This window comes from Patiria miniata, unplaced genomic scaffold (assembly GCF_015706575.1).
Source record: "Patiria miniata isolate m_02_andy unplaced genomic scaffold, ASM1570657v1 HiC_scaffold_17, whole genome shotgun sequence".
In the NCBI taxonomy this organism is placed as follows: domain Eukaryota; kingdom Metazoa; phylum Echinodermata; class Asteroidea; order Valvatida; family Asterinidae; genus Patiria; species Patiria miniata.
Genome location: NW_024037055.1, coordinates 7,477,016 through 7,491,922, shown reverse-complemented (window position 1 = coordinate 7,491,922; position 14,907 = coordinate 7,477,016). Strand labels below are relative to the sequence as shown.

At 41.7% G+C, this 14,907-nt stretch overlaps 1 protein-coding gene across 1 annotated transcript; it reads right to left on the bottom strand.

Moving 5' to 3' along the window:
- Positions 1-6,206: 6,206 nt before the first annotated feature.
- On the bottom strand, positions 6,207-13,456 carry LOC119723701 (lysosome-associated membrane glycoprotein 1-like). The gene is made up of 7 exons (XM_038194493.1): positions 12,993-13,456; positions 12,731-12,773; positions 11,079-11,335; positions 10,931-11,041; positions 10,042-10,255; positions 9,460-9,633; positions 6,207-8,484 (listed from the first exon to the last, which is right to left on the bottom strand). Exons 1-7 carry the CDS (start codon positions 13,020-13,022, stop codon positions 8,333-8,335), a joined length of 981 nt encoding a protein of 326 aa, XP_038050421.1. The 5' UTR covers positions 13,023-13,456; the 3' UTR covers positions 6,207-8,332.
- Positions 13,457-14,907: the final 1,451 nt, after the last annotated feature.

The window sequence follows — 14,907 nt, the reverse complement described above, 5'->3', positions numbered from 1 at the left end:
CACTGTGCACAGCCTTTTCATTTGCAGCCAAATCCATGAGAAGTCCTGCTGTCCCTCCAGCCTGAAAACGCCATCAGACAAAAGCAAAACATCACATCAAACAGTTCCACAAAATTGTCTACGTACACAACGAGGTACATCATGTATTAAAATTTCAGCATTCATTCAAAAGATTAAGTAAAATTAAGTAAAATACACGTTGAATATCAACCATGACAGCTACATGTACAACTAGTTGATTTAGTGATGAAGACTTTCGTCTAGTAATGGACATAGACAATGATAGAAGTGACATCATGGCGACATAAAGGTTTTCCCTATTCCTAATTTTTTTTAATGAATGTTACAACCTGATGCCATTGGTTTTTTTTCATAACAATGAAGGTAACTCATTGGTCATATTGGTATTGCAAAAAATGTTGAAACGACATGAATCTGGGACAGAGAAAAATTTGCAATTTTCTCAAGAAATACTTTGAAATTGTTCTCAGACTTTCATGACTTTGTAGTTGTACACTCCATCCTCAACTATACTCTACAGACATTGTACTCCTAGAACTATGAGGCTCCGCGTGAGCGGAGCCTCATAGATCAAGAAGCCCGCAAAATTGCCTGCAGCACAAAACACTAATAAAGTACAAAAACGTCCATCAAAATGCAGCCATTTCACACAGAACCGCTGCACAGTTTGCCCCTATTCTCCGTACTTTATCTCTTGACATACTCACGTATCTTGTGCGGAACTAACATGGGTGGATTCTGTCGGTTTTTAGGCCAAAATGATGAAAAATATGCCCTTTCCGCACTGAGCCAACCTGACACTTGAAACGTGCACACATATGATCGAGCGATGATTTTCGGTTCGCTCGGAGCGCGCCATGGGGGGTACGGTACATGCACTTGTACGCATGCACATACTATCATTTCGCTTGTACCGTACCCCCCGCGGCGCGCTCCAAGCGAACCGAAAATCATCGCTCGATCATATGCGTGCACGTTTCAAGTGTCAGGTTGGCTCAGTGCGGAAAGGGCATATTTTTCATCATTTTGGCCTAAAAACCGACAGAATCCACCCATGTTACTTGTTAGTTCCGCACAAGATACGTGATTATGTCAAGAGATAAAGTACGGAGTATAGGGGCAAACTGTGCAGCGGTTCTGTGTGAAATGGCTGCATTTTGATGGACGTTTTTGTACTTTATTAGTGTTTTGTGCTGCGGGCTTCTTGATCTATGAGGCTCCGCTCACGCGGAGCCTCATAGTTCTAGGAGTACAGACATTGTACACAACCACGGCACTGAAGTGGCGTCTAGATTCATGATTTATACTAGCTACATAACCAAACCATCATCATGGATTTTTCTCAACATCCACAAATATCATCATGGAATGTATACACCAAATACCAAACAAAGATAAACACGGGGCATCTGAATTTCTCTTTAGAAAACCTAATTTGTTGCAACATTAAAGAGGGCGCCCTCTATATCCACAGTCTTCATACGCTTTAAGTTCAACAAATCCAAAGACGCTCACCTCGTCCAGGTCCACATAAGGCCCAGACCCTTCAGGAAACATCTCATCAACTGCCACAGTTGGCTTCATTGTGACAGAAAGCAACTACAATATGCAGGAAACTTAACGCAAAAAACTCGACTTCTCTCACTTTTTCTGCGATCTACCAAACTAGTTTCCTGTATCCATCAAATTAATGTGCGCGACTGCTAATCAAACCTTGGAAACTGGCTCCGGAAGAAAAGCACCAGACTGCGCAGAGCGCAAGGGAGTGCGCCACCTATCGATCTCTTCGATGCATTTTTTTTCATAGGAGTTTCAAATCCCCGGCTTCGTTCCAGCTCTGACTTCACCGCTTGGGCGTCAGCATAACATTGAGGAGAAAACCCGTGCCTCATTTAATAGGTGCCCTGAGAAGAAAATGAGTCCGAGTCTCCAAAGTAACAGGCTTCTAAACCATGTGAAACCGAACTGCAGCCGAAACCTAGGTTTCAAAACCCCAATTAATATACTTTAATTCGCTCGTATATGCAGGCAAGAAATTATTTAACACTGAACATGCAAGTATTACCTCTTCATTGTTTACCATGGATACAAAAAAGAAAGGAATTAAATAAATAAAGCGGGAATATTACTAACGCTTTTAAGATATAGACACTAGAATGATTTATCGCAACAAAAAATCGTAATGCCATAAGATTTATGACGTGAGTTACAATTCCTAGCACTTTTTACAAGAAAAAAAATAAGAGCTTAAAATGGCAAAAGACACGGCTGGATAATCGAAAATGGCGAAGATGGAAGATGAAGGCCAAAGTTTGAGCAAAGTTTCTAAGTTCAAGGTAATTAACTCAATCATATGTGTACACGTTCCAACGCAGAAAATGTCGATTTATGTTCATATACAATGATATGCATGGTTTTTTATGTACATAGTTTTAGAGATGTAGCCTTTACTCCAGAAGGTTCATCAACCGTCCTGGATGTTGTAGTACGGCGGCAGTTTAGTCTTAGATCTCTTGATTGCACAGGCTGCAATCCCGACTAGAGCGACGACTACGACGATCCCTAGCAACACTGCCACGCCCACGACCAGTTTTTGGTTGTCCAAGATTTGGCATTCCACATCTGCAGGGTAAAAATAACTGAAGATAAGAAGTAGCTTATGTCGATTATTTCATGATGCTTCAGAAAATGGATAAAACTAAAAACGATTTCCCCTAGCAATCGGATTGCCCTCAAGTTCGGTGTATGGGCTTCTAAACTATAGTGGTCTTTTCATCGAATATCACCCGATAATTATGAGTCACTGTTTTATGTTTAGAAAGAAGGCCTAATTTATTGACACGTGAGCCATCTGGTCTAGGTGTTAGAGAGGGAGTCATGGAGAGAAAGTTGAAAGTTTTGACTTGGAGAATTCCCATGGTAACTTCTTTTTGAACGAATGTGGTTAAGTGCGTTTTGTGTGGTTATTGTAATGAAAACAGCCCTTCATCATTACCTTCCTCCCCATCTTCTATTTTTTAGTTGGCCTGCCCCTCTCATCCATCACACCCCTGAGCTGAGTGTGTATCAGTCCAGCCAGGCATGCAGCATCTTATCTGCATAATTCTATTGCAAAGCCCCATGTGCATGGAATTTGAACTAGCCATGTGCGCTTCTGCTGGGTGCTGTGCTAGGGATAGGTTGTCTGTGGAGGGCTGTGCAGGTTTTGCCTGGGCGTGTCAAGGAAAGGCCTCGATGTAATGACCAAGTAAGTTAGTGATGATGACAACTTAGTTAAATCATAAATCCCCCCCCCCCGGGTTGGGAGTAGAGTTATGGTGCTTTTACCATAAGCTACCCCACTCACTGTGACCATCACCAAGCCCCGCCCTTTGTAATTTCTCATAATTAATCGTTTTCCTTGCATTTATTTCTACAACAAATTCATTTATTCAGTACTTTAATTAAAGAACTTAAGTCGTAGTTGCCCCTAATATTAGAAGTAATTAGTAATAATTAGTAGAAATAAGTGGGCGGATCCAATCTTTCTTAACAAATTAATTTACTTGAAGCCTAAACATCTTTTCTCTCTCTACCAAGTTATTTGTTTGTCTCGCTGCGGCACCTGACCACGCTACACTATCATAATCATTCGGCATAGTGTACCTCATAACTTTTGTCAACTTCTTTTGCGTTGGTATTGTATGTTGTTCTTCCGACTGTGCTAACTTACGCACAACTTTGAAAGATGAACAGAATCTTGTACATCTAAAATGGTCTTATATTATCATGTTGCGGCCATCTATATTTTTTCCCCATTCAAATCAACGTAACCAAAGACTGGAAGGAAAAACAGTCTGGTTCCTTTTTGCACAAAAACAACATCTATACCTGGGCAATCAGACTTATCCTTGCATTCTTCAGCAAAAGGTTGGAACCTGATTTGTGTCAGGCGCAGTGACGTCACATGCGTCGTCACGATCAAGTCCTCTGAGCATGCGTAGGTCAACCCTTGCAGAACAGGCTCGTGCAAGAAGTTGTCGGATTTTGCCGTCTCCCAGGTTGAATTACCTTATTACCAGAAATGAATGGGAAAAACGGGAATTTCTTCCGATAGAATACATAGTGATGCATTATCTTTTCCAACTATTTCATCAATCATAATGATGTATATATAGGGGCTTACTGATTTCCAATGATTGGAGAATGGTGAGCTTAAGTTAAGTTGCATGTTAACTTACCATAAGGAACGTCGCCATCTTTAAACCGGGTTTTGTCAAATTGCCAGCCCGTCTTCACCTCGGTTAGATAGTAATGCTTGGTTTTGACGTCAAAGGTCAATCGAATGTACCACAGCGCATCGGCCGCCCCAAATGGATAGAGAAAGAAAAATCGTTCTGTGTTGTCGCACGCACTGGCAACGGTAGCACTATCGGGATCGATATCAATGGCGACCTTGTCATAACCCTGGGGACGGGTGCAAAATATAATTTGACAAAAAAAGTGTGAACTTAAAAATACTTGCATCTCCCATTTTATCGATAAACATGTATATCAAAATGAAATTATTTGCAAGACTTGCATAATTCTTGATATTCTTTTGATTGGTGAAATTCAGGTTCTGAAAAAAAATGCCAAAATAGGCTACTTGGATCTGTTTGACACGTATAGGCCTACTGGCTTAATGATGTGGTGCTTATAGCGCTTTATACCAAAAGGTCTCAAAGCGTTTCACATTATTACCCCTGTCATCAGGCCATGAGACCAGTTTTTTGCAGCAGCTCGAGATCAGTGCCGCATTCTGGTCTATATACTTCTTCACAGGTACACATTCACTGCTGGTCGGAGAGAGGCAATTGTAGTAAAGTGTCATGCCCAAGGACACAAACACCGGTGTCTTGGGGGTACGGTTGTTTGTATAAACCACGGTTCAAGCCTGACTTCAATGCAATCAGGTTGTCAATTACATTTTTTTGCAAAGAATAAAATTTACCCCATGTTTTGTTTTGTAACTGATGTTGAACTGTGCTGCAAACGTCATCCTCATGCAAAGGGCGCCATCTCTGTTGAAAATCTTCCAGTCGCCTGCCCGCGGCTCATGTGATGTGGGTGTTGTGTAGGAAGATTGTGTGAGAAAAAGTTTCTGCTCCCTCGTCGCTGATGCAAATAGTGGGGGAGGTTTACCTACACCAAAAAATGTGTTGGGACAAAGAGGCTCTTAATCTCCATAACGGCCCAGTCGAAAGATATCCAGACTTCTATCACGATTTAGATTCCTTAGCAAAATTATGAGATATTCTAGAGCAATATTAAAGCTATTATTGTTAGCTTCATCTCCAACGAATTTTCAAACATTTGAATATGATGGTTACCCTCCTTTTGTGTTGAGTTGTTGATTGTGTAGACATGTCATTGTTAGCAAGCTTTAAGCAGGCATTTTCATTCACTTAAGTTTTTGTTATGCAGGCCTATAGAATGCTTTTAAAAAAAATACACCAAAGAGCCGTGGTATAAATTATATTTGTTTTCGAATGGCCTAATCCTATGTACGAACTAGCGCAACGTGGGGCTAAACTTATACGAAGGTAATTCGGCTTGTCAAATTTTAACTGTACAACCAAAAAGTTACTCTTCTTCATGATGCAATTTTTCTCCAATTCTTGTTCTCACTAAAATCTACATAGTAATGCACAGGATGGAGGAAAAACTTACTTAAAGAAGAAAGCAGGATTGTTGACAACAAGAATCTTTGGATCGACATTCTTGTTCAGCTTATATATAGGAAAGGAACAGCTACCTTATTGACAATAACCGTTGAATATAAACAGGCACAGAACCATTTGCTGTTCACACCATTACCAAAGTCTACTGCATGTTTATGTGCAACTTTGTCGTCGCATTGTTATGGATATAGTCTCGATCAAAGTTCAAAAATCACTCAATCTGAGACTCGAAATATTTTCGGTGGTTGTGCCTGGAACGTACATTTTGACAAAACGCCAATTTTTGCTACGATGGCCCTGAAGGGACACGCACTCTCTTCAGATCATTGCAATTCTTTTCTTCAACATTCAAATTATGCTTTGGCGACGTCACCAAAAAATCAAATAATCAAAGTTACCGCGGATGTTTGTCAAGACCAAAATCCAGTTAAGAAAGCAAGAAAACTGCCACTTGAAATTTCTTTTTTTAAACCAACTTTTTATTTTAGTGATCTGGGTATATTTATTACATCAATTCAAATGTCTCACGCGCAGGGCCTAGCTATTGACCTTCTGCGTATAGCGGCCATCTTAGGGGGCCTCGTTTGTTATTTTAATTCAGTATAACAATGAATGCACAAAATGTTTACTCGTCCCAGCAAAATGAAGGCACTACCCTCCAAGATGGCTGATATGCATAAGGTCTGTACGCCACTGACCATTTGCTATCAGAAGCCATCTTTGGGGTATTCTATTGTTATTTAAATTCCTTAACAATACACAAGAGGTCCACTTCTGCATATCCCCGCGTTGGACCAAAATAAAACACTTCAAAGATGAATGCAATGCAACTGTTAGTGGATGGGGCCTGGTCGTATTACAAAAATTAAAATTGCAATTCTGGATATACACAAGTATGTTATGGTTCAAAATATAGTGAATATTTGTTAGTATATTTCTTGAGACTAGAATATCAATCCGCGATTAAGAAAACAATGATCTTATTTTAAGCTTTGTCTAGATTTCCATCTATATACCTAAGCAATACTACAAGAAATATTGTTTTGTTCTGTTTTTTTACTGATATTCAAGTTGCACCAAACTGACCCGGAATGCCTTGCCAAGCTTGATTATTTCAAAGGCAAATTGACTATCTTTTTGTCAGCATGTTCTCTAAAAACTCCTGGGTCAGATTGACCCCGATCTGAGTCTATATCCGCACGGTCCTTTTTGGGGTCAAAATGGCACTTTTCTTGATCCAAATTATATAGAAAAAAATGTCATTTTGACCAGAAAAAAAGTGTCATTTTGACCAAAAAAATGTAAACTTTGACCCGGGAAAAGGACTGTGCAGATATAGGCTCAAATTCTGGGTCAATTCTGATCCAGACGTTTTAGTTCTCCTAACATGATTTTGTTGATTTTGTTAAGTTTAGTTCTCCTAACTTGATACGCACTACATCCGCATTACATTTCGAGCTATTTACTTTGTACAGAGTAATGAAGTTTAATAAGTATTGACAGTGATCCTGAGACGGGACGATTGCCCCGCCCTCCTACCGTCATCTGTCTTCTGGCTAAATAATGACTGAATTAAAAATAGAGTACAGCATTTCACCGCAGACTGGGCAAATGAACAACAGTTCAATCGCCTGTGCTCTGCATGTACATAATTATTGCAGTAAAAAGTTAATTGTATATCCAGCTTATGTACGGTAGCAATATACCTGTAGTCACTTTCCAAACTCCCATTACTACTTTTAAAGTTTCTTTAAAACAAACAAACAAAAAAGCAGCCCGCCTTTCCAGTTCCTATATACATGTAAAGGGGCATGTCTGGAAATGAATAAGTGGCTTTTGGCTCAAGTGCCAAATTAAATTTTCGGCTGTCGTTGTCATGAAGCATGCAGGATATTTACAAAGAAGCTAGGCTAATTAATGGACCGATCTAGTAAGCACCGCCCCATGATGTTCTGACCAATCACAGCCGTGATTTATGTCCGACGTGCGTGCACAAAAGTCCGACATGCGTGCACGCGCGTATGATGCGCGCGGCAGGAAAATGCATGGCATTTGAGGAGCAGGTGTTCATTTAGTACGCAGTGAACGGGGCTTTCTGGATCGGTCCATTGTGGCAAGATGCCTTGGACGGACTAACACAAACAGAAACAACAACAAGTACACATGGACAGTTGGACCAAGACAGAAACCTACGTATTAGAACAATATTTGTTTCCTCTCAATACGCACTTTTCTAGTTTTATCTGTCCGTTTTCATGCTTGGGTTCTGTTTTAGTCCAACTGTTCGTGTGTACTTGTACTTGTTTCTGTTTTGTCTTAGTCCGTCCAAGGCATTTCGTAACAAGCCTATAGGCTTCAAGAGGATACCTCCATATCTATATTTTCGCTTCTTACACCTTTTCGACAATTCCATTCCTGCAATAACTGCTTCTATTTCTCTTTAGGTTTCGGTAATAATGTGAGTTTGAATTGAATTGAATTGAAGGCACTATCATAACTCAGATTACAATTTGAAAGGAAACACGCGAAGTCCCGAGAAACCTGTTAAATCTATGCAAACTGAAACTAAGCATTGGAGCACATTTTATTCTTATTATTGGGTATTAATTTTATTCGTTTTCAAGTTCGCTGTAAGGCTTCGTCTTTCTCTTTCGTCGCACGACGCAAACGACCACGACGATGACACCGATGAGGACAATGACTCCCGCGACTGCAATGGCGACGATGATGCCGGCACTGAGACCTGATGTACACACTTCAGCTGTAGCAGACAGAAAAAAGGAGACATGAAAGCTGTGTAAGGTAATGACATCAGAGTATTTCAAATACCATAAATCAGCTAGCATCTTACCTGAAAAGGACAGGGCTATTTTGATCATCTCCACCCCTTAAGATCTCGGCCATCGAGTGACGAAAAATTTGGAAACTTGGTGGTACATGCACAAAACAACGTATCATGAACATACCCAAGAAATGTTATGACTATAGCTCAAAGGGTTTTGGAATTATGGCTAATTAGTTATTCATATGCACGAATGGTAATTCTGCTGAGTGTACACTACGGATATGGGGAAATTCAGTTTTCACGGCGCCTAGCGCCAGAAATTTTTATATGTTTTTGGTATTAAAAGATGCGCAAGGCTCGAGGCTAAAAAGTCAGAACAGCTCGGGTCGCGATTTGTTTTTTAAGCTATCGCGGAAAAAGTTGGGGGGGGGGGTTCCGCCCCGGCCCCTTTAGGGTTAAAGAACATAACGGCATCTTTGTAAACCTTGTTATCCTAAAAAGCATTTTAATTAAAATGTCGTCATCGCCTCTGTCGCCTTATCATCATCTACATCTACAATGTCTTTGTCACACCTTTGACCTTTAACATCCTCTTCAATCAGTACGTATACGACATCCTTTTTTTATACGTTAGTCGATCGGTTGAACAATCGTTCGCCTAGTCGATTGGTCATTCGGTTAGTTGATCGATCAGTCAGTTAATCGATCGGTCAGTCGGTTAATCGATCGAACATGCGTTTTTTTGATCGGCCAATCGGTCAGTCGATCGAACAGTCGGTTATTTTATCAAACAGTTGGTTAGTCGATTTAACAATTGGCTATAGTTGATCGAACAGTCGGTTATTTTATCAAGCAGTAATCGGTTAGGCGATCGAACAATTGGCTATTCGATCGGCTAGTCGGTTAGTCAATCGGTCCGTCAGTCAGTTTATAGCTAGATCACAATCCTACCTTGTCCCAACTTGCCGCCAGCCTTGTCGGCGAAGGGTTGCATCTGAATATGCCACAAAGTGACTGTCGCCGCATCCGGGGTCACCGACAAGGGATCTGGGCAAGTGTAATAATTCCCCAATGCGACCTTTTGCGCCAAGAAATTATTCTCCCTTTTCGTCTCGGTTGTAAACCCTGTCGAAAGTACAATGTAATCACATACAAAATTATCTAACTTTATTCAACTTGTAGTCATACATGCGGTTCCATGTGACATTGATTCGGAGGCTTATTAGAGGCAATGCTCCTTTAAAAAAAAGCTTTACAAATTATGTTGCGTTTGTTTCGGGATCGATTTTGAATTTAGACTTGGCCCGATTTGGGCGTTACGCGTTGTGGATAATGACGTCTAAGCTGAATTAGGTTCGCCCCGCTCTTCAGTATTCCAAAGCGAAATTGAAAAATTGAAACTGAAATAAATTAAACATCTCATAGGAAAATTCATAACGTTTACAGTGCCATCACATGATTAATTCAGTTCTAAAGTTAATTCTTATGCCACACCCCAAATGCAGGGGGACAATTCCTTTATGTTATTGCTACCTTTGCTTTTGGCGTCGGGGAGATGATTGTCATAGACCCAGGCCGCCCCCACTTCAGTCATGGAGTATTTGCCAGATTGACGGTAGAAGGCGAGGGAGATGGCCCAACCAGGGCCCATGTTGATGGTGATGTTCAGCATGCGAGTGGATGACGAGTTGCAGTTACTCGTGAGTCTGAGCAAGGCAGGGTCCAACTCAAAGACCTTGGTTCGTTCCTGTTAGAGGTCACAAGAGAGGAGGAGAAGGAGGAGAAGAAGAAGAATTTATGCGCATGCGTACATGAATTTGAATTTATTAGAAAACTGGTCTAGGCCCCCTATAGTGTATGGCGTTTCGGAACGCTTCATGTACATGTTTAACAAGTCCGTGGTGAAATTATCACACAATTTAAGTGTGAATTAATCAAGGCGGATCCAGGGGGGGAGGGCCAAAGGGGGCCATGCCCCCCCCCCCAAAAAAAAAACGAAACCAATTTTTTTTTTTTGTGACATCGCAATAAAGGCAGGCAATGAGTACACCACCATCTTTTCCTCAAAAAAACATTGGTTAAAGTGGTCAGAAATTGCCTCAGATCGCACCACAGAGCATCTAGAATCCAAAAAATGTTCGGGGCCTTTAAGCGGGCCCCGAACCCCACGCCGTAATTTTTTGACCCACTTTTTTGGGGCACCAGAAATTTTTTGGCCCCCCCCAAAAAAAAAAAATTGTGTTCTGGATCCGCCTTGGAATTAATAGGTGATTTATTGGATGATTTTTTTTTCAGAGCGACATGCTTATACCGTAGGCGTACATTATGTAAATGTTCCTAAAAAGAAGGTTGGAGGAATCTGTATCTCACGTCAATATGCAACACTCGTTCGATGCCTCTCACGTTTCGGAAAACAACTTACCGTGCCATTGTCCGTCAAATATGTTATGCTCAGGTTTGCCCCGAACGACATCCACATGCAGATTGCTCCGTGGGCGTCTTTGACGGACCAGTTACCAACCCATTGCGGAGTCTCAAGTTGTCTGAGTTGTAGTCACTACTTTGGTAGCCGTTGTTGCCCTGGGCGTGGTTACGTTGGAAGTTGGCGAAGGCGTGGTTACGTTGGAAGTTGGCGAAGGCGTGGTTACGTTGGAAGTCGGCGAAGGCGTGGTTACGTTGAAGGTCGGCAAAGGCGTGGTTACGTTGGTAGTCGGAGTAGGGGTGGTTACGTTGGTAGTCGGAGTTGGGGTGGTTACGTTAGCAGCAGGCGACGTAGTTACGTTAGTTGCCCGGGGAGTGGTCGCGTTAGGTGCAACACCAGTCATGCCTGTCAGTCCGTAAGTTAATTGGGGAATGAGGCAGAGTTAAATAATGCAATCAGTATTTTATGGAACGTCAAGGTTTTGCTTATCAGTGCTGCACTTGATAAAAGGAATGCTAGCTATTCATGATTATTCGCCTTCTCAAAATAATAACCGTGTTTGTTGTAACCAAGAATATTGCTTGATTGGAAGCTAGGTCGTTTTTAGGCAAACCTTCACAGGGGCGGATCCAGGAATTTTCGCGGGGGGGGGTGGTTTCATCAGCCAAAAAATCTGAAAATGTACACACGTTTTTTTCTCCGGACACTTGGCCTCCGTAAAATTTCAATAGGGGGCGCTGTTCAAATTCGACGATTATTAACACTCATTACAGAATGGTGTACCGTATTTTGAACAGGCGGACATTAGACCAGTATAATTTTTTTTTTTTGGGTGTCACAGCAGGGGGGGGGGGGGGGGGGGTTCGACTTATTTTTTTTTAGGGATTTGTATGATAATTTTTATTTTTGGACAGAGCTGGGGTTTTTTTGGGACCCCCCCCCTTCTGGATCCGCGCCTGCTTCAGTCTGTTATTGACTAGTCTACCACTCACGGGATTTATGCAAATCACAACCGAATATTAATAAAAGGAACAAACAAAAATGTACAAAAGAACTATGGATACATTTGATATTGGAAACATTTATGCGAAATTGGGAATAATATATGGTACAACTTGAAAAGTGGTAAAGGAGCAATGATGTGGCCAGGCATTGGCCATGGAGTGTTGACGACACTTCTCATAGGGAACAAAATAACCGAAAAGTATAGCTTTGTTAAAAATAAAATGGGAAAATTGTGACACTTTGGGAAATGATATGGGATTCTGAAACCATTCAGGGAAAAAACCCATGGGAAAAATCCCATGTTACATGAGGGCCAATTCACCATGTATATTCGGAGCTAACTTGCATGCCGCAAACCATGCAATCTAGCTTGGTTTCCAATTCATATATATAGTGACAGCTAAAAGTACAGATTGAACATGCTCCACAACAACGGACATTATTTTGCTAAAATAATTTGGGGGTCTACCCGATGTTTCCCAATACCTATGTTCCCCCAATATACCCACGTTTCCCGAAATCCTGGGTTAGGGTACGGTTAGGGTTGGGGCACATATAGGGGAACACCGGAACAGGTATAGGAACATGGGTATGAACCATGAACCCAATAATGTGCACCCAGCACACCAACGGCTAGTCTGAGTATCATCCACCCGTTATCCACGGAGCCATCTCCTGTCTGAGTATCACCCGTTATCCACGGAGCCATCTCCTGTAAATGACCACGGCATTCGCTGTGGTCTATTACATAGACTAACCTACGGCAAAGATACAGATAATAGAACTTCAACTTACCCGCTTCAACAGAAAGGCAAGACACAACCACAAGCAGCATAGCCATGGGCGTCGCGAGGGGGGGGGGCAAGGGGGGGCACTTGCCCCCCCCCTGGAAAAGCAAAAAAAAAAAAAAAAAAAAAAGGAAGAAAAAAAAGAAAAGAAAAAAAAAAGAAAAAGAGGCGCAAAGACAAAGTGGTGTAAATTTAATGAGTTGGGGGGGGGGCAAAATTTTTTTTTGCCCCCCTCTAGAAAAAATCCTGGCGACGCCCATGAGCATAGCTCCATGAGAGAATCGCTTCCCGAATTCCATTTTAAACTCAACAAATTTCCCCCCAACGGGTGCTAAATCCCAGGCTGCAACTCCTTGTAAATTTCGAGCGATTTGTTTTACACTGACAATACTGAGTTTGGGTTTGCCAGTCGCGCAATGTGGGGATGCAACAGGAGTGATTAAAGCTTCAAGATGGCGTAAAAAATGGGGGCCGTTTGATTGGCAATGCGCACGAATTAAGTCAGTTGATGTTCACTATCAAACATCACTTCCATTGCGGCTTCCGTCATCATCACGTGCACCTGTAATTTCGAAACTTGGTCCAAGCTTTGCATAACATTGCAAAAGGAGGTCATTTCTCGATTATTCTGAAAGAGGCATCATCAGATGGCGGAACCGATCCAGCCAGCGGCAGGCAGCGAACACAATTGCCGCTACGGTTGGCGGATTTTTTTGACGCACTCACCTTTGGGGAACTAACCCACCGGGCCGGTTTTTAGGTGCAACCTCTATGAGAGAATGCGGCGAAAACGGGCCTTTTTTTCACATCTGTCGCCACAACTTCATTATTCGACAGGGTATACCTTAGATCTCACTACAGTGTGACCCTAACAATATACTCTTGCTGAAAATGAAAGAAAAACTGACTAAAACACTGAGTTTCACTCGCGAATTGATGTTAAACATTGCATTTTCAGTCAAAAATCTTTCAGTTTTGTGTGTAAACCACGCGTTCAGCCAAGAACTGGTCCATTAACACATCATAACGTTAAATAGCGCCACCTGAGAGCTTAGATCTCTCGAGTCATTTTTCTTCGGCTCGTCAGCTTTCCAACAATATAACCCTTATTGTGATTAGTTAAGGTTTAGGCTCGCGTGTATTCATTTACTAAAGAACTGTACGTCTGAACTCCAATAAAATTTGCCGTTGCTCAATGGCTCAGCGCGTAGGGTCTGTTTATTGTACACGTGCTAGGCAGCGCTACTGTATATACACAGAGCCCGGGAGCTCTTATCTCTCTGTGTCCAAGGTCATCTGGTTGTGCGCTTTGGCCAGTTTACGTGGGGTCCTTTTAGACCACAAAGGATTCGATATTCTTTTTGTCGGTCTGAAAGGCACATTGAAAACGAAACTATAGGCCTGACGGCAAACCCGGAAACTTTCCGGTTATCGTGTACTAGTATACGCTTGCAAGTCACCAAGTGAACAACGATAAATAATGACGTGGAACTGGTAATTCTCGAGGGCATATCAAGTACGTCTACCAGTAATAATTGTTACAAAGAAAGGGAAATTCCCAAGTGTGTACCTGTTTTTTGTTCAAAAACAAATCTGAAATATTCGTCACATGACTGGTAATTTGCATGTAATCAAACCTTTAGCTTCTGATATAGATCTTCACTCTCAGAAACTCAAAATGCAGGGTTTATCGTTCATGGTTTAAGCTTGAAACTGTTGTCGCTTTTTTTATGGCTAAAAACTTTGTCATCCGCTGATTTTGCCATCGTTGTAGGCCTATATAATCTCCGCATATCCCAGACTGAGATGAATACACATAAGGCTTCAAGCATGACGGAAGCTGAACAATTGACAAAGGATCTCCTAAACTGTAAAATTCAGATGGCGTGATGTATAGTGAACTTTCACCTCAATCGCTCACTACAGAGGCCTAGCAGCGTATTGCCAAATTTTGTGAGTCCTCATCTGCGACATTTGAAAAGTTTAACCACTCCTCAATTATTGAGGCATCGCCACACATACGGCTTGCAAATTCAGTAGCGTCAGTGACCAGAAGTTGCACTCTAGGATTTAGAGCTCATCAACAGGAAATTGGTTGAGTCAAAAATGGAATTTATGAAGCAATTATGTCATGTACCTTTGCTGATTTTGGTAGTGTCCTGCCTCTCCTATGAACTGGGTGAG